General features: G+C 46.8%; 1 protein-coding gene across 1 annotated transcript; it reads right to left on the minus strand.

Annotated features, from left to right (window-relative positions):
- Window positions 1–2853: 2853 nt before the first annotated feature.
- On the minus strand, window positions 2854–21295 carry LOC127528915 (acetylcholinesterase collagenic tail peptide-like). Its single transcript, XM_051930674.1, has 16 exons — window positions 21028–21295; window positions 15905–16002; window positions 13725–13811; window positions 13406–13450; window positions 13136–13162; window positions 12977–13048; window positions 10273–10332; window positions 10122–10193; window positions 10007–10042; window positions 9547–9627; window positions 6009–6105; window positions 5689–5795; window positions 5353–5472; window positions 4817–4910; window positions 3754–3856; window positions 2854–3651 (listed from the first exon to the last, which is right to left on the minus strand). Exons 1-16 carry the CDS (start codon window positions 21125–21127, stop codon window positions 3579–3581), a joined length of 1272 nt encoding a protein of 423 aa, XP_051786634.1. The 5' UTR covers window positions 21128–21295; the 3' UTR covers window positions 2854–3578.
- Between the last annotated feature and the right edge of the window lie 3540 nt (window positions 21296–24835).

The raw sequence follows: 24835 nt of genomic DNA on the forward strand, positions 1-24835 counted from the left end.
CACATGCCTGTAGCATACCTGTTTTGACTAAATACAGTATCCCATAAAGCTTTGGTAAGTGCTTTAGATTAAACTTTTATTAATCCCATGGGGAAATTCAGAATTTGTTATATACAGGGTGAGCCAAAAAGAGGTACGTTTATTCTACAAAAACACTACAAGATAAAATCTATTTCATTACAACACAAGAAAGGGGATACAAAATAGATTTTATTTCACTGTGTTTTAAAAATGAGGTCTTCAAGGTGGTGGCCATCATTAGCGAGACACTCTTCGAGATGATTTCTGAACACTGGCATGACTCGTTCGGCCATTTCAAGGGGAATAGCGGCGATTTCGTGGCGAATAGCATCCTTGATGGTTTTGAGGTCGGTGTGTGCGTGTATACCTTCAACTTGAGACAAGAAGAAATATCACAGAGCGAGATCACATGAACGTGAAGGCCACCTGACATCGCCGAGCAGGGAGATCAGCTTCCCTGGAAACATCTCCCATAAAACTTGCATGGATCGCCGCGCAGGCCGTATGAGCTGTCACTCCAGGCATCCACCACATCTGTTTCTTCCAGTTCTCTAGCATTTCAATGTAATGTTCTGAAGCGACGGTCACCATTGCTCCCCCCTCCTCAAAAAAAGCAAGGGCCTATAATGGCAAATTCTGCAACGGCGCCCCAAACTGTAACACTTGTGCTTACTGTGCGGGGTTCTCTGGTGAAGTTCACCAGGGTTGGTTTAAGGAAATGGAATGGAAATGATAGATAGATAGATACTTTATTAATCCCAAGGGGAAATTCACATACTCCAGCAACAGCATACTGATAAAGACAATATTAAATTAATTAGTGGTAACAATGCAGGTATACAGACAATAACTTTGTATAATGTTAACGTTTACCCCCAGGCCCCCCCATTTGAATTGAAGAGTCGCATAGTGTGGCGGAGGAACGATCTCCTTAGTCTGTCAGTAGAGCAGGATGGAGTCTGTCGCTGAAGCTGCTCCTCTGTCTGGAGATGATCCTGTTCAGTGGGTTCTCCATGATTGACAGGAGTCTGCTCAGCGCCCGTCGCTCTGCCACAGATGTCAAACTGTCCAGCTCCGTGCCTACAATAGAGCCTGCCGTCCTCACCAGTTTGTCCAGGTGTGAGGCGTCCCTGTTCTTTATGCTGCCTCCCCAGCACACCACCGCGTAGAAGAGGGCGCTCGCCACAACCATCTGATAGAACATCTGCAGCATCTTATTGCAGATGTTGGAGAACGCCAGCCTTCTAAGGAAGTATAGTCGGCTCTGTCCTCTCTTGCACAAATCATCAGTATTCACAGTCCAGTTTATCATCCAGCTGCACTCCCAGGTATTTATAGGTCTGCACCCTCTGAACACAGTCACCTCTGATGATCATGGGGTCCATGAGAGGCCTGGTGCTTCTAAAATCCACCACCAGCTCTTTGGTTTTTCTGGTGTTCAGTTGTAGATGGTTTGAGTTGCACCATTTAACAAAGTCCTTGATTAGGTTCCTATACTCCTCCTGCTGCAGCCCACGATAGCAGTGTCGTCAGCGAACTTCTGCACGTGGCAGGACTCCGAGTTGTATTGGAAGTCTGATGTATATAGGCTAAACAGGACCAGAGAACCTGTGTGCTGCTGACCACAGTGTCAGACCTGCAGTTCCCGAGACGCACATACTGAGGTCTGTCTGTAAGATAGTCGAGATAGTCCACGATCCATGACACCAGGTATGAATCTACTCCCATCTCTGTCAGCTTGTCCCTAAGGAGCAGAGGTTGGCGCTAGAGAAGTGTGTCTTGTCACTGACGTCACAGGACGATGGCATCTCAAATGGTTTGCAGAATGTTGGCGCACAACTCTGCGTCTTTCCCAGTCTCTCCCAGTGAGTTCCTGCACTACCATCATTTTGTATGGATGGAAATTAAAGTCCTCATGCAAAACCAAAGACGTGATGGAAATGCCAAAGTGCGCTGAACATCTAGGAGACTGCAAAATGGACACCCTTACAGCTTTTCTGTTCAATGTTGTACCCACCTGTCTAAATTTAGAATTGTTTTCTGATTTGGGACTTCACCGTTAGGAGGAATGCTAAAGTGCGTTTGGAAGGCGCATTGCATAGCGATGATAGATTCGTTGTTTTTGAAGAAGGCTTTGACTGCGAAAACATGGTGCGCACTGGACCAAAGCATGTTGCCGACTGAAAACTACAAGGGATCGTCCATCAAAGGACCCCCCCACACTCCCCAACCCACTCGGCTGCCTCTACGTCATGAAATGACCTTGAGAAATGGGGTACTTCATTTTGGCTCACCCTGTATATGAAGGTGCAGACCCATGCAGTACACACAAAGAGTAAAATCTTAAAATTGACCTGATCCTCTACGGGAAGCCAATACTGGTGTGATTTGAGCTCCTTTTATTTATGTATTTATTTATCAACCTTGAGAAATGAGGTAGTTCATATTGGCTTACCCTGTATAATAACAATCCCCCAAAATATAATATGGTGTTCGCACAGCAAGTCCAGTTTCACAACGCATCATGGCTGTTAAGTGGCTCACACCTTGTACTCCAGTCAGGACTTGATTTTTATGATGTTCAAAGCGTGTTGAGAAAATGGAGTAGGCAGATGTGCAAAAGACCATCAATCCAAGCTGGCCAGTATCACCCAGTAACAAAGACAGGAAAGCCTGTGAGCTGGAGCAGGTCTGCAATGGCGTGAATTTCAGATACAGGTTTCTAAATGCAGCCATTTTAATCCTTGTGAGCCAAACTAAAATGTACTTCGAGGAGAAGCAAAATGTGTTCCCTGCTAGCATTAAGCAAGAGGATAAAACAGCGACGTGTGTGTCAACATGTCTGCCAGTATTGTTTTGGGCCTGGTAACCGCTTGGTTCATACTGCCCAGTGCTGTCCAAGGATGAGCAGAAAAAGGGCACCCTGAGTTCATGTGGGTCGCTGAAAGCTTTTATTAAATATGATTGAGAATTTTACAAGGTGTCAGTGTGGCCCCTCCCACCACCCCAGCCACACCCACTCATTAGTCCAAACTCTGCTCGCAGTTCATCACCGGAGTGTCGCTCCACTAATTGGCCAACCACTGCTTCTGTCGAGTTGGCCAAATAAAGCCACTCTATAATAGAAACGTCATGCTAGCAGTGATTATGTTTTTGTGATCATTTGGGGTCACCTCACTGCCGAGGGGACGCTTGCTGAGGTCACACACCATCAAGCTGTGCAGGCGTTAGGATGAGGGTGAGGTAAAGATGGAGGCCTAAGGATGGTGGTAGTGGTGGGGAGGACAGTCCAAGAAATAATGAAGTCAAATCAGAGCAGCAGGCTGACCACATCTAAGTGCCATCCATGCTTCAAGGCGGCTGATGTCTTTGGGCTCCGCTGAGTCTGCCTTGTCCATGTCACCCTCGTCTCTGTCCCAGCATCCTGCTGTTCATCTTCACGGTAGACATGAGAGGTCTGGAGTGGGAACTGAGCCAGAATGCCTCCTTGTGGTCCAAGTTGTTTTGCAGCATTGTGGCGTGTGCAAATGGAAGGGACAGAAGGGGCACACGAGCCATTAGCCCCAGAAGTAGCGGCAGTCAGTCGAGTCAATGTGACAGAAGCGGTCGCATTTCAGTGTACCGTATGAACTGTGAACAAAGCGAGACAGAAGAAAGTGTTTGGTAAAGCACAGGCAGACCATCTTAGGAGATCTCACACCCCACCAGTGACCACAGTCTGTCCAGACTTACCCTGGGAGGTAGGTGGCGCATGTCTCCAGGCCTAAGTCCTGCTGGTCACACTGCTCGGTTGCCTGGTGACGATGGCCATCTCCGCAAAATGCTCTGCGACACTCTGAAAGAGGAGCAAGTGACACCTGCCAGTAGTGGGTGGGCTATGGCATGAATTTGGAAGGCTGGCACAATTGGCATTCATGCCAAGAGTTATTTGATATATTACCTTTTGGAGGGAGTGGTCTATGCAAACTGTGCAGAAGGTGGGTAACTTGGCATTAAACCCCTTGAGATTTGAATCCTCACTAAAAACTGCAGACCCCCTGATTTCCCATCCATGGATCATCAGAGATGCACATCAATGAGACAGAGGGCTCATGATGGAACATTCTGGAATGGGGTGCTGGTGGCATCTACCCCAGGAAAAATGGAATGACCTCTGAGCTGGTGGCTCATTGGAAGCCATTGAGGCCCACCTTACCGATATATCACTCTCCTCCTATTTCTCATATCTCATACATTTTCAGGGGGTCACCTTTCTTTTTGTTCACACAGTATTCTTACCCTCATCCCAAGTGGGCATCACAGTCAAAATGGGCAGCCAGGAAGTGAGATGTATGGCTGACTACCAGATGACGCTGACTGCTCTGTGGTGGTTAGAGAGAAGAGCAGGAGATGAACGAGGTAACAATGGGGCCAAAAGAATACGGGGTACTAAAACGATGTTCAAAATTCAGAGGCTAAAAATGAGGGGGTCCCCTCACAAAAAATCTGAAGAGGTTTGAATTTAAAGGTGACCCCAGGGCAAGGGTAGTGACCCTGCCAGGCCACCGTCTTATGAGTGATGACTAAATATGTCATGTGACCGGCGACAAGCCTAGCAACTGTAAACATTATGGCCCAAGCCCCAAGAGAGTGGTAACGAACATGGAAATGACGCCGTGGTACGTCAGCCTTGTAAGGAAAAGCAATAATTCAAAAAATGGAAGTTAAATTTCATAATAACAGAGGACAAGAATAAAGCTGAGAATTCGAAAACCATACTGGACCCCCGGCAGCAGCGCCCCCTGGAGGTTCTTACCAATGCAGCTGTCCGAGGCATCCCTGTTGCCATCGTCGCACTGCTCGCCGATCTCCGCTTGGCGTACTCCATCTCCACAGCTCCCCCTCCAACCCTAGGTGGGCAAATTAGACACCAACTAAGAAGGCAAGGCACAGGAGTGGTAAGACGAGGCAGGTGCGGGTGGGATACTCAACTCATGATGCGCCACCCATGTCTGTGCCCCAGTGGCTTCAGCTGGCACTGCACCAATTTTAATGTTTTCTGCTCTGCCCAGTACTCCATATACATGCCACCTATGCCAGCTCTTAATCTAGCAAAGGAGTCCTTGAGCCCATTCTGAGGACACCTGAGGTGTTATTGATGCCACCCAGTGTGGCCATCCTGGCCTGCATTTCCCACTCCCACAGTGTCCAGTTTATGGTAGTGATGGCCGCCATGTGATCTTTATAGAGGGTGCCAGGGAGACTGAGCTGTGGCATGGAGGAGTGGCACCACCTGGCAGAGGGCACAGAGCTCTGGAAGTTTTACTTGGGGCTCCTTGTGTGTTGACTTACGTGTACCATCGCCCAGCCAGTCTTCTCGTAGAAGTAGAGCATGCGGGTGTCCTTTCTGAGGACCATCATGTTCCCCCTGGGTAGTGCCCATAGTTCCTCTTCATTATTGACTATAAATATCTTAAAAAAGGGAAACAAAAAAAAAATGTGCTCTATAATCGCCCTCTTCAGGGTTGACCATTAGCAGCCCTCCCACCTTCTGGCCACACAGCGACAGGAGAGGGTCCTGGGCAGCTGATGCCCAGCTCAGCCAGTGAGTGCCCCTTCTCAATCAACAAAATTTTTACTCCCTTACACTGCCACCAGCTGGGGTCTCACAAACGACATGTCACTCACCGCAGGAATCCGTGCATGTGGGTACGATGCCCCCTCCAGGGGGCAGGGGCAAGGATCACTCGTGCCAACCCGGCCCTTCTCACCTTTTTCCCCGGGGACGACGTGCACTGCAAGACAAAATAAGAGGCCAGACCACCATGTCCAGCATGTTAAGGGTCTTGCTGTTATGCCAGTCAGAACCTGGCACCAACTTGTCATTTCTAGGCAGGACTTGGTTGGCTCAGTGGTACTAAGTGGGGCCATCTAGTGGTTGCTGTTAGATTTCCTTGATCCACCCCACTGATTTATAGACATCCCAACTGAAGCTCATTAGCGCTCACCTTTTCCTGGAGGTCCTGGGGGTCCCTGTGTGCCGTGGTCACCTGCTGATCCCACAGGTCCATGAGACCCTGCAATGCCTGGCTCACCTTTCTGTCCCTGCAGACACCAAGAAATAAGAATGGAAGAGAGTGCCATCTGGTGTGAAAATGGAGGTTATGAGGAGGAGGAGGAGGGGACAGCCTTGACCTCGTCTTCAGTGACTCCTGCACTTCTTGTCCCCGTGAGGTTCATCTTTCCTCACCTTTTATTTTTCTTTTCCCAATAATTACACCGAAGGTTCCACCTTACCAGGATGCCTTGCTGCCAGCTTGTTTATGGCGGTACTCGAGGTCACGTCTTTCTAGCACTTTCCGGTACACTGTGGTCACGTACGACAATAAAAATTTGACAAGTCTGAATTTATTGTGTTTTCTCCGAAACTGTCACCGAGTTAAAAATATCCCAACGCCACAACTAATATTTGATTAAATGTTCTTGGCAACGTTTCTGGTAGCCATCAGCAAGCTTGTGGCAGAGTTCTCGTTGGATATTTGACCGCCCTTCTTGGCCGAATTGATAAAAGAGTTCAACCACATATGTTGGTTTCCTAGCACAGACGTGACCTTTCAGGATGGTCCACATATTTTCAATTGGGTTGAGTTCAGGACTGTGGGACGACCATTCCAAACATGTCCTGTTCAAACACACAATTGGGGCCAAGTTTCAATCTCCCACCTGAAGGTTTGAGGTGATGCTGAAGAATTCTGAGTCAATCCTCCTCCTCCTCCTTTATTCCGTCCACCTTGTGCAAGCCTCAGAGTATGACGCTGCTACCACCGTGATGAGCAGTTGGCGCAGTGTTTCTTGTGGATGATTGCCTCAGCTTTTCTCCTTCAAACAAACCTCTAGCCATTGTGGCCAAACATCTCAGGCTTTGTCTCATCTGACCATAAAACTTTTCTCCAGAAGGCCTTTTCATTGTCCATGTAATTAGCCACAAACATTAGTTGAGCTTGAAGGTGGCCATTTTGGAGAAGACGCAGTCTACAGTGACGTGAACCTCACTCGACTAGGGACAATGACACTGGTGTTCCAACAGCTTCCAGTTTATGGCTGACCATCCACACCAAATTCCTCTCATCTGAGGGTGACGGTTTAGGTCTTCTTTCAAACTTTGGCAGCTCCAAGGAGTTTGGACTTATGGACAACTCTATGAACTGATGGTCTTGGAATCTGAAGATGTTTGGCAATGACTGTGAGAGATGTTCCTGACTTGTGGAAGTCTCTGATGCTCTTTGTCATGTCTGCACTGAGCTCCTTGGACTTTTCGATTTTATTGTGTGTTGGTCAATCCAATGAGTGCCACGAAAAGAGCAACACGGAGAAGCTACCAGCGGGAGTCGATCTCAAGGCAGTGAAGTGGCACCGAGTTCAAACACATTCTGGAACTTTCAGCTCCGTTTCATTAAGAACTTAGGTAGGCGTATGGAGAGTTTTGACCCCATTTCTATATACCGTATATACTTGCGTGTAAGTTCTGCCACGTATTGATTTTATCGTATAATTTCCAGTATTTTATAATGTTGGTCGTATAAGTCGAATGTGGAAAACTCACGCTATTGGCCATAAGATTACGATGTGCTAACGCCCACCTGAGAGAGGAACCACGGTGTATTGTGCCTACGTGACCACACAGTGATACCCTTAACTATTCCGAAGTGACATTTGCACTCATTTGTGTTTTGTGTATCTCACACTCTCATACACCTTTATTGTAAGAGCATCCCTTATCTACGATGGAGCATTCGATCAGAAGAAAATATGAAGCTGTCGTTGAAGTGGCGAAAGAAACTGGTAACTGCGCTGCTGCAACAAAATTCAATGTGTCTGAGAAACTGATGAGAGATTGGAGGAGGCAAGAAGATGGAAAAAAAATGTAAGTGTCGTATTTTTGAAGGCGTATAAGTCGGGGTCTGATTTTATGATCAATTTTTCGGGATTCAAGACCCGACTTATATGCGAGTATATACAGTATAAAAAAATCTGCTTTTCACAAGAGAACTATAGTGGAACCTCAGGTCACGACTGTAATTCGTTCCAAAACTCTGGTCGTAACCCGATTTGGTCGTGACTCGAAGTAATTTCCCCCATAGGATTGTATGTAAATACAGTTAATTCGTTACGGACCGTACTAACTGTATGTAAATATATAATTTTTTAAAGATTTTTAAGCACAAAAATAGTTAATTATACCATAGAATGCACAGCGTAATAGTAAACTAAATGTTTACTTACTTCTACTGCTTGGGCTCTCAATCTTGTGCGGAAATCATGCGGCGCGTACGAACCGAAAGGGAAACTGGCTTGTTCGTCACCCGAGTGTGAGGTCGTGAACAGATGCAAAAGTTTGGTGAACTTTTTGGTCGTAACCCGATTTGTACGTAGTCCGAGACGTTCGTTAATGGATTTAACATTTTTTATTGTATAATTTGTTTGAACATTCCAGTTGACTTTGCGACTTTTCTCATCACGCTAAGTATTATAGTTCGCTTGCAGGAGTGATTTATTTGCGTGGATCCGAGAGCGAGGCAGCGGGCCAAGGGGTGAGGCCAGCCTCGGGGCGTATCTTACATCCGCTTAGCGAGTGAACGACAGAAAAACTCAACGGATTTAGATCGGGTTTTTTTCTAGAATTTGCTTGAACTTTCCAGTTGATTTTGCGTCTTCTCTCATCACGCTAAGAATTAGAGTTCGCTTGCAGGAGCGTTACATTCGCGCTAATTCGAGACAGAGGCTGCAGGCCACGGGGAGGGGGACGCGTGACGTCAGGAGTGGGGAGTCGGTCTACCTCTGCATTTTGGCTAGCGGTACCTTTTTGCTTATTGATTTTTAAAGTTTGCCCTCTTTCAGTACTACGCGGGTGGAGCCGGGGTGAACGGCTAGTATATAGATAGGTGTGACCCCTGGATAGTTTCAGAAAACCCACAATAAATTAAAAATGATGTGCTACATTTCAGATTTTTAAAATTTTTTCTGTAATCGAGGTGAACGTTGTCCAATCATTCCGCCACTAAGAAGACCAGATGTGGAAATCAATGAAAGCCCAACACTGCCCTGACATACATGACCATCAAAGGAGGGGATGAGAACTTTTCATCACAACTGTAGACTTGTAGGGTCCTGGCAGTCAGGACCCCGTGTGGCATGAATGGGCCTCTCCTCCAACAACATGTAGGAGACAGGAGTCAACCCCGGGTGGGAGACCAGTTGCATACACACAACCACGGTGGTCAATTTAAAGTCACCAGAACATGCCAAAGGTGAACATGCCAATTCCACCAGTGAGGAACAAAGTGGGGGTCCGAGAGCTGCACCTCTGCACCACCACCCATCAGTCAATCCGTCTGTCTTATCTTTTGATAGCCGCTATATTAAAGTGGCACACCAGAGAGTGAGAAGTGGTGTGTAATGCCCACCACTGGCACTGGGGGGTGTTGGTGTCCTTAACCTTGTGTAGAACCCCCCCCCCCCCCCAATTTCCACCCATTGGTCATTTACCTGGAATCCTCTCAGGCCAGGGTGGCCTCGCAGTCCATTGGCTTCCACACTGCCCACGTTGCCTTTTTCTCCTGGGTCACCCTGTGGGCACAGAAATGGAGTGAGCATCCTTTGTGAATGATGCCATCTGGACCTCACAATGACGGCAAGGGCACGTGTGTGGTCATCTATGAGGCTGGCTGACTGGTCATATATTGGGCTGCCTATAGGGTCATCAGTGGTGTCACTTATCAGTCTGTTGGGCCACCTGAAGGGTGGCTGTTATCTGCAGGTCACTTGTGGCCTGGACTGATGGTGGTCATCTGTGCAAAGGTCAGGTGTATGAAGCCATCTGTTTTGCTATTTGTCCACACTTTTCATGAGGGCATTGGATTCGGTTACCGTAACGTGCCCAGTGAAGTGCCACAAACAAATACTGGACTCAATGGCCTCACACCACCTGTGGGACGCCGATACTGACCTTCAAGCCCTCTGGTCCCAAAGGTCCTGGAGAGCCCTGTAAAGAACATAACATCACGTCAAGCTCTGTCCTCGGTGCCCGCATGCTGAGTGGTGGTGCTGATGAATGGCTTTACCTTATCGCCTTGCTGTCCCAGCACACCGCGGTCTCCAACTTCCCCCTCAACGCCCTTGGGTCCATGGTCACTCTGAATGATAAAGATGTTGAAAATATGTCAGGTGTTCCACAAACAAGGAGCAAGAACATTGAGTGGAGCCTGTACTCACCTTTCCTGGTAGACCTCTTGGGCCTGATAAGCCCACCCAGCCTCTTGACCCTTTATCACCCTGTACAGAGCAAAAAAGGCTAAATTGGAAAAGTAATCCAAATGGGGCTGCCCAGGAGAGGGCGCCCTTGTTATCTCAGCTATGGCTGGTGTGAAGGCAGGGATGTGTCGTTTAAATAAAGGGGCGGGGCGTAGACTGTAAGGGGCAGGGCCTCTAATTATGATGAGATGGGTGGAAATTAAAGAAGGAGAGGTGGATGGGTGTGGCCAATGATGACTGATAAGTGGGTTATGAAAGGGTGGGGCTTAACTGCTGGTGAGCATTAGAAGGACCCGAGTGTGTGTGTGTGAGTGTGAGTGGGCTCTGTGATGGACTGGTGTGCTCCCTGGCACTCGTTATACAATACAGTTTATTTTTGTGTAGCCCAAAATCACACAAGAAGTGCCGTAAAGGGCTTTAACAGGCCCTGCCTCTTGACAGCCCCCCAGCCTTGACTCTCTAAGAAGACAAGAAAAGACCCTTGTAGGGATAAAATGGAAGAAACCTCGGGAAAGGCAGTTCAAAGAGAGACCCCTTTCCAGGTAGGTTGGGTGTGCTGTGGGTGTCAAAAAGAAGGGGGTTCAATACAATACAATACACCGAACAGAACAAATCCTCAATACAGTATAAAAATAAAAAATGTACAAGTATGGAGCAGAATTTAACAGTAGATGATATCTCATACTGCGGTGGGTTGGCACCCTGCCTGGGATTGGTTCCTGCCTTGTGCCCTGTGTTGGCTGAGATTGGCTCCAGCAGACCCCCGTGACCCTGTGTTCGGATTCAGCGGGTTGGAAGATGGATGGATGGATGATATCCCATAATATGATTTGGATTTGTTCAGAGTCCTGGAGACCTCAGCCATCAAACTGCCTCCCCCATTTGACCATTCCACAGCTGAGACAGCCAATCTGATGAAAGGACCCCTCTACCCCATGATTCCTGTGATCCTCCATCAGAGATGACTTTATCTTAGGCCGGCAAAACAACTTGGCAGGTGGGCCGTGGCACCAAGTGCCACATCAGAGTACCGAGTAGAGAAACAGAATAGGTGAGGGTCAATAAAAAATTCTAACTATCATGTTACTTCTGTTTTAGTGCTAATGACTAACAACAGAGATGCATTCTGTACAGTTAGTTAATCGGCAGCTCTAGTCAGGGTGTGCTAAACTGAAGTTGTGAGTCTTCAACTGGGATTTAAAAGTGGAGACCAAAGGGGCATCTCTTATAGTAGCAGGCAGACCTCTCCACAGTTTAGGGGGGTCCTGTAACTAAAAGCTTGACCTCCCCCAGTTATTTTATTAATCCTTGGAATCCTAAGCAGACCGGCATCTTGAGATCTTAATGTGCGCTCAGGTTTGTAAGTCGTGATAAGTTCAGACAAGTAAGCCGGACCTTATGCTGCCAGTATTGAGTCTGGCACCCCATTGGATTAAGTGGGCTTGAGAAGGTGGGAGTGGAGTCTGAGTGATGTGGCATTGGATCAATGAGCAGTAAAGGGGTGGGGCTTAAAGAATGGTGAAGGTTAGAGATGGCCAATTGTAATATATGAGGTGGAGTGAAGGTGGGGTCTGAGAGGACTGGTAACATTGATGTTTCATAACAAACAAATTCTGGTCTTTCTGCAGTCTTTTCTCTCCCTTATTGAGTTTTTGAATAACCACATTCCATTTATGATGTTGGTTTTTGGCTTACCAGCATGCACCGCCATCCAGATGTGTACCCTGGAGCCCACCACTGACCGCCTCTGACTCGCTAAGATTACACAAATGAAGGGTACGACTGAAAATCACTGGAAAAGTTGTGTAAGTGGACAAAGCCTTTAGATACGACAGGATAAAAGGCAGGCCATCTCCGTCCAAGATTGCGGATAAACTCTACAATAACATGCTGGTTTTGAAACTCATGTAAAAGCTCTCTATGTCTACAAGTTTGTATTTCAATGGCGATTTCTAATTACGTTTTAACTTGGATGAGATTCTTGACTTCCTGGTTTCGATCCTCTTGGTTACCGTCTACCGTTACTGCTAGTAGCCAACCGATTGGCAAGTCGTAAAGGGGTGGAGCTTAAATAGTGAATGCTGGAGAAAGGGGGTGAGGGGAGAAGGTGAGTGGAGACTGATCAGTGGGTCTTGAAAGGGTGGGGCTTAAGTAGTAAATATTAGAGAAATGGATTATGGGAGCTGTGACCCTGTAGTTAGGATATAGCGTGTTGGATAATGGATGGATGGATTATGGGAGATTGGGGAGAAATTTGATAAGCAGATGATGAAGGAGTGGGGCTTAAGGAGAAAGGGGATTGGAAGGGAAAGGGGGATAAGGATTTAGGAAGGGATAAGGACGAGGGGTGGTTTAGAACATAAGAAATTTGACAAACGAGAAATGACCATTCAGTCCATCATGTCTGTCCGTCTGTTTAGCTACTAGCTAAGCTGTCCCAAGTAGGCCTGTGAGAAATAGAAGCTGGACAGAGGGTCATGATAGGGTGGTGGCTGAATGTGGCTGAGATTAACAGAGTGACTCTGGTGAGATTGGGGGGGGGGGGGGGGGGGGGGGTTATGGAGCAGGGGACATCCAAAGAAAGGAGGGGGGGGTGGGGCTTGAAGAACACATTTGCATGAAAGCCCAATGTGTGACTTGTTTTGGTTTCAGAGCCAGAGAAGACCTTTTCTCCAGTGGATCCTGGTAGTCCAGATGTGCCTCTAGCACCTGGAGCTCCAATTCGTCCCGGGGGACCCTGCAGAGGAGACAATAAAGCTGAGAACCACATGATAAACATCTCCACGGTTAGGGTTGGGATTAGGGTTGGGACTCCTCGACTTACTGTGCTTCCACGGAGGCCTCGGTTGCCCTGTGAATTGAACAAAAACACATCTTAGAGCGAGGAAGGTCGCCAGTGCAGCCAACGCAGGACACATGAGCCCCTCCCCCATAGCAGAGGTGGCGCTTATAAAAGACTTGAATTTAAAGAGGGAGTGGGCGTGACCCATCAGGATGTCAGACTGGTCAGTGAACAGTTAAAGGGCGGGGCCTGAATGGGATTTACATAAGCAGAGCGATCAAATGGGACAACATGAAAGATGGTGTGGGTTACCTTATCACCCTTCTGTCCTGGGGTCCCAGGCATCGAGGAGACATCCTGAAAAGACAGTACTGGTCAGAAAGAAGAGGGCATCAGCTCTGGGCATTGTGGGTGATTAGTTTACAGGGATTTGACCCCAATCTTGTGCACAGGCATAGGAGGAGGATGTGGAGGCCACACTCAAGTCACAGCTGCTGTCAGGCCTGAGGATGAGGCTTCTACTGCACCGTCCACCAAGGTCCAAACAGGCACCGTGAGACGGAGCAAGGCCACCACCCTCTGGCTGTATAGGACAACTGCCATCTAAGACCACTGGACTGTGGCTGCTTACCGGGGACATCGTTGGGCTTGCAGTGCCTTTGCATTTGGTCATCGGAGTGAAGTGTCCTCTCAGGGTCAGACGCACATCAGTAGGCCCCTGGAGAAAGAGAATCGGCCAGAATCAACAACCAGCCTGCCATCCACAGGTCCTCCCAGGTGGTGCAGTGGTAGTGCTGCTGCTTTGCAGTAAGGAGACTGTGGAAGATTGTGGGTTCCCTTCCCGGTTCCTCCCTGTGTGGATAGTGCTTTGAGTACTGAGAAAAGCGCTATATAAATGTAATGAATTATTATTATTATTATCCAGTCTAGGGCTGTGTGGTATACTGGTACTGGAAAAGGACCAAGAGACCCCACTTTTTAAACAGTCCGGTAACAGCAATTCTGTATTTTTAGTATATGGTCCAGATCGAATTATGCAATTAGTGCATTGCATTGCATTAAACATTGCACAGTTAGATCTGGACCACCCTATAGGAAGTAAACGTTACTGTACTTCATCTCCATAACTCCACTCACCTCATCCCCTCTCTTTAATACGCGGTGTGGTAGACCATACGGAGGAAAGCTTTGATGTGTGAAGGGTTCATGGGGAACAATGAGTTTGACGTTATTGACAAAGAATTATCTATCTATTATATAGTGCCATGTCTGTTATATAGTGCCTTTCCTTTCATATCTGCCTAATACATAGTGCCTTTCATATCTATCATATGAGCCTCTCCTATCCATTTATTACATAGTGCCTTTTATATCTATCTGTTATATGGCACATATCTAACCATCTATTATATAGTGCCATTCCTATTTATTATATAGGCCTGTCCTTTCCTATCCATTTATTATATAGTAATAATAATAATAATAATAATTCATTACATTTATATAGCGCTTTCCTCAGTACTCAAAGCGCTATCCACACAGGGAGGAACCAGGAAGCGAACCCACAATCTTCCAGTGCCTTTCCTTTCATATCTGCGTATTATATAGTGCCTTTCATATCTATTATATAGAGCCTGTCCTATACTATCCTATCCATTTATTATATAGTGCCTTTTATATCTATCTGTTATATAGCACCTATCTACAAGTATCCATCTATTATATAGTGCCATTCCTATTTATTATATATTGCTTGTCCTTTCCTATCTATCTATTTTATAGTGCCTTTCATATCTATTAGATAGGGAAGGAAAGGCACTATATAATAGATAGATAGATAGATAGATAGATAGATAGATAGATAGATAGATAGATAGATAGGAAAGGCACTATATAATAGATAGAAAGAAGTGAAAGGCACTATATAGATAGTGCCTTTCCTTCCCTATCTATCTTTTATATAGTACCTTTCATATCTATTCCTCTATTATATAGTGTCTTTTCTATATATCCAGCTAGCTAGTTATCACATAGTGCCTCTCATCTGTCTATTTTATAGTATTTTTCATATCTATCTATTATATAGTGCCTTTCCTTCCCTATCGATCTATCTATCTTATAGTGCCTTTCCTATATATCTAGCTAGCCAGTTATCTATCATATAGTGCCTTTCATCTGTCCATTATATTGTTTTTCATATCTATTTTTTTATATATACAGTAGTGCCTTTTCTTTCCTACGTTTTATATAATGCCTTTCTTATTTATATGTCTATATATAAGAGATGTTATAAAGAAAACAATATTGACAAACTGAAAATAAAAACGTAATAAAATAAAAAGAAAAGAAACGTGAGCCGGGTGTAAAGCCCTGGCTGCAGCGTCACACTATGAGGACACCCAGACCCTGAGTGACGTCAGCTCTTCACGTGGGGTCAATATGACCTTCCGTGACCAGTGCTTACCTAGCCAGACCAGGCGTTTGGAAACATCAGCTTGGCGGGGGGGCTGTTGGGGGGTAGTCAGCACATCCCCATCATCTTCATCGTCATGGCTTTCACTGAACTCTGGTCATGCAGTCTTAGGGACGCCTGTCGCTCACTGGCCTGTCCTCACCTCAGTGTTCTCTTTCTATGTGTGGTCAGTATACAAGTTGGGAGGGGGGGGGGGGTGCCATTGTTTTTCCCCTGCTTGGTGTCCCCTGCTGGTGTCACTACTGTCCACATCTGTGTTTTTATTTTCACACATTTTTCTGTCCTGTTTCTGTTACATGAGCTGCACAATTTAAAAAGAAATCAATTGGTGACGTTACCGTGAACATTGAAGCCAGCGTCACCGGCGGGAAGAGAGGTGGCGGCAGAGGAGGTGGCAGTGCCCAGGAGTGCTGGTGGCAGCTGTAAGCCGAGACCCCTGGAAAGTCAAACAGACATAGCAGACCGTAAGGGACAAGAGGGACATCCGTGCAGCCACTTTGGTGAACCCAGTAGTAATTTTATTTCCTTCCAGAACTGACATTTTAAGAAGATGGTGAGGGAAGAACAGAAGGGAAGAGGAAAGATGAAGCAGTGACCCCCGGGCTGTTAGGGGTCAGGCCTAAAAGGCTTTACAGCTCAAAAGAGGCCAGCAGCCTGAACTGTCATGAAAAGGAGAGGGGAAAACACCAAACCACTGGCCCGGATCACCAAAACCTAAAATTATAATTTAGTTAAATAATTCAAATTCATTATTAAAGAAGAATACCCAGAAGAGCTCAAAACTTTCAAACGTAACCAGGAGCGGACCAGCACGGGTGTCCTTCAGCGAGTGAGGTGACGAGGTCGGCCCGCTCGCCCCGTTATTCATTGTGATTTTCTTAAAATTTGTGATGAGTACGCGGCTCGCTACTCGCTATGAGCCTGTGATATGAACTCTACTCAATAATCAAACTGCTCATTTACAATGAAATAAATTATAACCGAGGTTATAATGAAAACCTTGAACTGTTCCATCCCAATATGAAAAATTCCTATCCTGTGCTTTATAACTTTATTTCATCATATTAATAAATCGCAGCTGAAAACCACTAATTATCACTCATGCCGATGACCAGAAAACAGTAAAATGCATAATCCATAATCTAAACTAATTATTAGTACCGAAGAATTTAAATACTAGATCCATCCATTTTCCAACCCACTGAATCCGAGCACAGGGTCACAGGGGTCTGCTGGAGCCAATCCCAGCCAACACAGGGCACAAGGCAGGAACCAATGCCGGGCAGGGTGCCAACCCACCGCAGGACACACACAAACACACCAAGCACACACTAGGGCCAATTTCAGAATCGCCAATCCACCTAACCAGCATGTCTTTGGACTGTGGGAGGAAACCGGAGCGCCCAGAGGAAACCCATGCAGACACGGGGAGAACATGCAAACTCCACGCAGGGAGGACCTGGGAAGCGAACCTGGTCTCCTAACTGCGAGGCAGCAGCGCTACCCACTGCGCCACTGTGCCGCCCTTAAATACTAGATATGAGATAAAATAAATTTCAATAATGTATAAGCTAACTGAAATGTAGCGTACCGAAACAGAAATCGGCAAAAGGCAGTTTGGACTAAATTTTTCACTGCAACATTGTGTACTGAAAACTAAAACAACTGGATGACATAATACGGTATATCATATAGGACTATAGAAATCACAGTACAAGACAGATAATGTTTAGTAGTCTAGAAAATTAATTTTAATGTCAAACAGTAACCAGTACATAAAATGTATTTCATGAAACAGCCGGCCCATGACCAGACCAGAGTCCGCGGCCCACCGGGCTTTGCCCTAATGAGGTTAGGGATCTGCATTGGCAATTGGAAGTTTGCCAGTTCGAATCCCGTAAATGCCAATTGGGACTCTGCTCTGTTGGGCCCTTAACCTGCAATTGCTGAGCACTTTGAGTAGTGAGAAAAGCGCTATAGAAGTGCAAAGTATTATTATTAAATTATTATTATTAATGGCCAGTCCGCCCCTGAACATAACAAATTACCAAAGCCCAAAACAAAGAATGAATCTACAAAACGGTAAATAACAAAAGAAAGAAAGAAAAACAAAAAGTAGTTGAAGAAATGTAGTGAAAAAAAATAAAACCAGAAATCAAAAGCCAGAAATCAGCGCGGGCCAGCATTAGGGAACACTGGTGGAGTTGGGGGTGGTAGGGGTCAGGGGAACTTTGGAAAGTTGGAGAATTTTTAATTTAACTTTATATATAAAGTCCACAGTCCCCAGGCGCCATTCAGCACTCTGCTAGTGACAGTTGTCTGGCTACAGTGACAGTAAAACGCAATACCAGGTTTGATAATCCCTCTTTCACACCTCTCACCCACGCCAATCTAAATACAGTCCCAGCACTCACTACCAAGCCCCTGCCCCTCCCCACTGACACCATACCTGCACTCAGGATCTGTGAAGGGGACGTGAGTCAGCTCTTCAGGAGACAGAAGATCAGGAAGGCACCAGGTCCAGATGGTGTGTCACCCTCCTGTCTTAAAGTCTGTGCTGATCAGCTGGCCCCCATATTTACACAGATCTTCAACAGATCCCTGGAGCTATGTGAAGTTCCCTCCTGCCTTAAGCATTCCACAATTATCCCGGTTCCAAAGAAAACCTCCATCGCAGGGTTAAATGACTACAGGCCAGTCGCCCTGACATCTGTGGTCATGAAATCCTTTGAAAGACTGGTGTTGACCTACCTGAAGGACATTACAGACCCCCTGCTTGACCCCCTACAGTTTGCTTACCGAGCAAACAGGTCAGTGGATGATGCAATCAACATGGGACTGCACTACATCCTGCAACATCTCGACTCTCCAGCGACATATGCTAGGATCCTGTTTGTGGACTTCAGCTCGGCGTTCAATACTATCATTCCAGAAGTCCATCCATCCATCCATCCATTGTCCAACCCGCTGAATCCGAACACAGGGTCACGGGGGTCTGCTGGAGCCAATCCCAGCCAACACAGGGCACAAGGCAGGAACCAATCCCGGGCAGGGTGCCAACCCACTGCAGGACACACACAAACACACCAAGCACACACTAGGGCCAATTTAGAAGTCCTCCACACCAAACTCACTTGGCTCACTGTACCAGCTCCCATCTCCCAGTGGATCAAAAACTTGCTGACAGATAGGAAGCAGCAAGTGAGACTGGGAAAAATCACATCCAGCACACGAACAGTCAGCACTGGTGCCCCCCAGGGATGTGTCCTCTCTCCTCTGCTCTTCTCCCTCTACACAAATGACTGCACCTCAAGAGACCCGTCTGTTAAAATCCTGAAGTTCGCAGATGATATGACGAGTCTGTATACAGACGAGAGGTCGAACAGCTGGCCCTCTGGTGCGGTCAAAACAACCTGGAGCTGAACAAGCTTAAAACTGTGGAGATGACAGTGGACTTCAGGAGGAGCCCCCCAGTGCTGCCCCCTCTCACACTACTCAACAGCATTGTGTCTGCTGTGGAAAACTTTAGGTTTCTGGGATCCACAATTTCCCAGGACCTAAAGTGGGAACTAAACATAAACACAATTGTTAAAAAGGCCCAGCAGAGGTTGTACTTCTTGTGCCAGCTCAGGAAGTTCAACCTGCCTCAGGAGCTGCTCATCCAATTTTACTCTGCAGTAATCCAGTCTGTTCTCTGTTCATCTATCACAGTCTGGTTTGGCTCAGCCACAAAACAGGACAGGAACAGACTTCAACGGACAGTCAGGATTGCAGAAAAAATCATTGGTGTTGATCTGCCCTCCATTCAAGACTTATACAGATCTCGAGTCAGGAAACGGGCAGAAAACATCACTGCAGACCCATCACACCCTGGTTACAACCTTTTTCAACTTCTTCCCTCTGGTAGGCGCTACAGAGCACTGTACGCCAAAACTACCAGACATGTGAACAGTTTCTTTCCTCAGGCCATCACTCTCATGAACACTTAAGTCAATCTCACAGCATCAGGGACAATACCAGGAGAAACCGGAGTCCAATTCCTTGTATGTGTACATATACTTGGCCAATAAAGCTGATTCTGATTCGGATTCCGTCACTTACACTGTGGCTAAGATAGGGTTGTGGGAGGAGTCAAATAATGACGACAACAACTGCGTGACGTCTATGAGTTACGGGCGGAGTTAAATGTTCAACTGTGCCCACGTTATGGTGGGTCCCATTCTGCTGCTGGAACTTGCGGGGACCTTCTCACTGGTTTGAATTTTCATTAAGCAACAAACGTGAACTTCTGAGTAAAACTGAAAAAATACAAGAATGGCAGTGGCACCGCAGAACTCGACTCTCTGCACCCCTCAGGCCCTCACTTGGCATCGCGAGATGCGTCGGGGTCCGCGGCTCCGGCTTTTCAGATGAGTCGACACGATGGGCAGCCTGATTCGCTTAATTGGCCGCGGGCACAAATCCAAACAGACTTAATCTGAATCCCTCATGAAAAAATGGTAAGAAAAAGTGCCCAGTCAAACATTACGCGAGGGGCCGTCGATGAACAGCAGCACTTAGTGGGATTACACGCGCTGATCGTGGGGGGAAATAAATCAGGAGCACCAGAGAGCCGAGCGAGAGGAGGCAGGGGCGCTATATAGAGATCAATGGCGCGTGCACGCGCATGCGGGCCATCCGAAGCTCGAGCTTGTGCCCGGTCGAGCGGTTCAAAGCGGATTCAGATGGACTGGCTCGGCTTCTCGTCTCCGTGCCAGCTCGTGTACCGCCTTTATGTCCCCAGATGGCTCCCTGGCCCTCGCGCAGAGTTAGAAACGAGCGCGCTTCAGACTGGCCTATACCCTGGACTTAGAATGGCCCACCTTGTGTTGTCCCATCCAGACCCTCACCTGATCGGATCCGCTGTCGCCCTAACGGGTTCATAAAGTGGCGGGCAAAATAGAATGAGGGGGAAAGTCCCCAATTGTGTGCGTAGGTGACAAGCGGGCGCCCCCTGCAGCTTAAATCGAAGCAAAAAAAAAAACTCAATCGAACGAACCTGCAGTGTCGACGACGGCGCATCTCCCCTGAAATTCTTTCTCGTTTCATGTGTCCTTCATCTCAAAGTTGCGCATCCCTGACAGGCCAGGGTCCAGGAGGTCATTTACTTGGGTTAAGCCCCCAACCTCCCCCTAAGTTTCATGCCATTCCATTCAAAATGTCCGGTAATCTGTCATTTGTTCAGATTTTGGAACTTTATCATTTCATGCCCACCCCAATATTTAAGATCCCCACCCACCATTATGATATGCGTCTGTTGCCAAGGCTGATTCTTGCCCGTCTGCCCACTTCCCTGTATCGAGGTGCCATTCGCACGATGCACCACACCATATAACCCTAAATCCATAGCCCACCCGACTGCAACCTCTGTTGACCCCCCTCCCAAGCCCGTTTTGTGGATGGCGGACAACCCCAGACACACCGGGTGCACGGAGTTCAGGAGTCCGAAGTCCTTCTACAGGGTCCTGGGCGCAGCTTCGGGTGAAGTGGAGGATCAGTATGAAGAACAGGCGCAGCGGCATCTTCTTCTAACAGGTGATCTTGCTGCCCCACGAAGGTTATCTGAAAGAATTAAATAAGAAGGCGAGTTAGTCCGTGATTATCAGATCAGGCTGCAGCTAAACGTCCCCACCCGAGAGCGACAGAGACGACCGCTTCTCACGCAGGACCCCTCCGAACTGCGGCACTTCACTGAGCGGCAACTTTGCTGAACCAGCGGCCGGGAGCGCGCGCACGTGCACATAGCGGGGCGTGCATTTGCTTGACGTCACGACGCTAAAGATCGGACTGTGCTTCGTGCCGTAAACCTCTACTTAAAAATGTGCATTTTAAAATAAATTGTGCGACCCTTTTAGGTAAAAAACGAAATTAAGTCAAACAGAAGTACGGCATGCAGTGCCTTCCTTAAAATGACTTCATAATGAAAAAAGAAGCGCCCATCAAACTTGATGAAGATGCGTTTGCAAATTACCGTCCGTCCATAATATGTCCTTCCATCGCGCTTCAAACCAGTTAACGCAAGTCCGCGTGACGGGAGGGTGCGGTCTGTCCTGGTAATATTGGGCAAAAGGCGACGTCAGACCCGGACGGGACACCGGTAAGCGAACGTCACCAACTGCACCTTCCCGGTCGATGCGCGCGTCTCCCGAGATGCACTCGTTACACGCTGTGGCACACCAGTCTTTATATAGTGCCTTGTATGGAGTGCACCGTCACAGAACGATTCGCAAAGTAAATAAAAAAATCAACGAAAGATAACAACGAAGAGACTCGGCGAGGGGCAGTGACAGGACAAGAACACCAGGTGGCGCTCAAACTCTCAATTACACTTTATTTGGTAATTTAACGTGCTACTAATATAAAATCCCATGTTTTTAAACGACTTTGTTTTATTCTCTGTTAGATGTTTCCATCCACTTGATTCTGATCGCCTTTCTGAAGTCTTCCATCACCATTCTTTTGTGTGCTTCAGGCCCGACTGGATTTACCTGTATTTCTAATTCTGTTGAATTAAGTGGAGTTTAGATTGGGTAAAGTAATCTCAAAAATATGAAGCTTAATTACTAGTACTAATAATTAGTTTAGATTATGGAGTATGCATTTTATTGACACAGTTTTTACAAGTTTTCTATTTTATTTCATATATTCAAACAGACACCTTTGTGGTTTTTTTTCACTTCATTAAGGTGTTGACTGCTGAAATTTAATAAATAGCGCACTGCAGTACAACAGAGATAAGTTTCCTCAGGGCTTGGCTTCCGTACAGAACACCAGGTGAGGAGGCAATGGAGAAGGCTACACACAGGAAAAGCCACAGGACCAGATGGAGTCAGTCCTCGAGTTCTGAAGGCCTGTGTCGACCAGCTTTGTGGTGTCCTCTGTCACCTGTTGAGTTTGTCTCTGAGGTTCCAGAAAGTTTCACTGCTGTGGACAACATCCGGGACTGTAAAGTGGACACTTCTTCACGTAATGACTACAGGCCAGTGGCACTGATGTCTCATATCATGAAGACCTGGACTACATGAGTTCTCTTGTGGTAGACCACCTGGACCCTCTGCAGTTTGCCCATTAAACAAAGATTGGAGTGGAGGATACCATTCATTATCTATAAAGCTGGCTGCACTGTGAGGTTGATGTGTTTTGAGTTCTCCAGCGTCTTCAATATCATTCAGCCATCCCTTTTAAGGGGTCATCTCAGAGGTATGCAGGTGGATGAGCCTGTGGGGTCCTGATGATGGCCTATGTGTCAAGCAGGCCGCAGTTTGTGAGACTCGAGGACTGTGTCAACAACACTGGACCACCACAAGGAGCAGGCCTGTCTAAATATCTCATCACTCTGTACGCCTCGGACTAGAAATAGAACAGCAGGTCAGGTCACCTGCAGAAATTCTCAGATGATTCAGCACTCATGGGATGTATTGGTAAGGGTGACGAGACAAAGGAGAGGAGAGGAGGGGGAGAACTTTGAGAATTGTCTGCAACTTAACATCAGCAAAACCAAAGGAACTGCTTATTGACTTTCACCGCACCGAAGAGCCTCTGTGTCCGGTCACAATTCAGGGATTGGATGTAGAGGTGGTGCACTGTGTGACCAGTAGGCGGTGTAACAGACCCTTCAAACCCCAAACATAACCTCACTGACACAGTCCCGGGTTCAAATACATACAGTGCATCCGGAAAGTATTCCCAGCGCTTCATCACTTTTTCCACATTTTGTTATGTTACAGCCTTATTCCAAAATGGATTAAATTCATTTTTTTTCTCAGAATTCTACACACAACACCCCATAATGACAACGTGAAAAAAGTTTACTTGAGGTTTTTGGAAATTTATTAAAAATAAACAAACTGAGAAATCCCATGTCCATAAGTATTCCCAGCCTTTGCTCAATACTTTGTCGATGCCCCTTTGGCAGCAATTCCAGCCTCAAGTCTTTTTGAATATGATGCCACAAGCTTGGCACACCTATCCTTGGCCAGTTTCACAGCACTTCTCCAGCTCCATCAGGTTGGATGGGAAGCGTCGGTGCACAGCCATTTTAAGATCTCTCCAGAGATGTTCAATCAGATTCAAGTCTGGGCTCTGGCTGGGCCACTCAAGGACATTCACAGAGTTGTCCTGAAGCCACTCCTTTGATATCTTGGCTGTGTGCTTAGGGTCGTTGTCCTGCTGAAAGATGAACCGTCACCCCAGTCTGAGGTCAAGAGTGCTCTGGAGCAGGTTTTCATCCAGGATGTCTCTGTACATTGCTGCAGTCATCTTTCCCTTTATCCTGACTAGTCTCCCAGTTACCCACAGCATGATGCTGCCACCACCATGCTTCACTGTAGGGATGGTATTGGCCTGGTGATGAGCGGTGCCTGGTTTCCTCCAAACTTGACGCCTGGCATTCACACCAAAGAGTTCAATCTTTGTCTCATCAGACCAGAGAATTTTCTTTCTCATGGTCTGAGAGTCCTTCAGGTGCCTTTTGGCAAACTCCAGGTTGGCTGCCATGTGCCTTTTGCTAAGGAGTGGCTTCCGTCTGGCCACTCTACCATACAGGCCTGATTGGTGGATTGCTGCAGAGATGGTTGCCCTTCTGGAAGGTCACTCCTCTCTCCACAGAGGACCTCTGGAGCTCTGATTGAGTGACCATCGGGTTCTTGGTCACCTCCCTGACTAAGGCCCTTCTCCCCCGATTGCTCAGTTTAGATGGCCGGCCAGCTCTAGGAAGAGCCCTGGTGGTTTTCGAACTTCTTCCACTTACGGATGATGGAGGCCACTGTGCTCATTGGTTTGTGCTCTGACATGAACTGTTAACTGTGGGACCTTCTATAGACAGGTGTGTGCCTTTCCAAATCAGGTCCAGTTAACTGAATTTACCACAGGTGGACTCCAATGAAGCTGCAGAAACATCTCAAGGATGATCAGGGGAAACAGGAGGCACCTGAGCTCAATTTCGAGCTTCATGGCAAAGGCTGTGAATACTTATTTACATGTGCTTTCTCAGTTTTTTTTATTTTTAATAAATTTGCAAAAACCTCAAGTAAACTTTTTTTCACGTTGTCATTATGGGGTGTTGTGTGTAGAATTCTGAGGAAAAAAATGAATTTAATCCATTTTGGAATAAGGCTGTGACATGACAAAATGTGGACAAAGTGATGAAGCGCTGGGAATACTTTCCGGATGCACTGTACGTGTAATGCTCATTTATGAGAATTTGTGTGTGAATGCATTAAACTACATGC

The sequence above is a fragment of the Erpetoichthys calabaricus genome, chromosome 8, assembly GCF_900747795.2.
Source record: "Erpetoichthys calabaricus chromosome 8, fErpCal1.3, whole genome shotgun sequence".
NCBI lineage: Eukaryota > Metazoa > Chordata > Cladistia > Polypteriformes > Polypteridae > Erpetoichthys > Erpetoichthys calabaricus.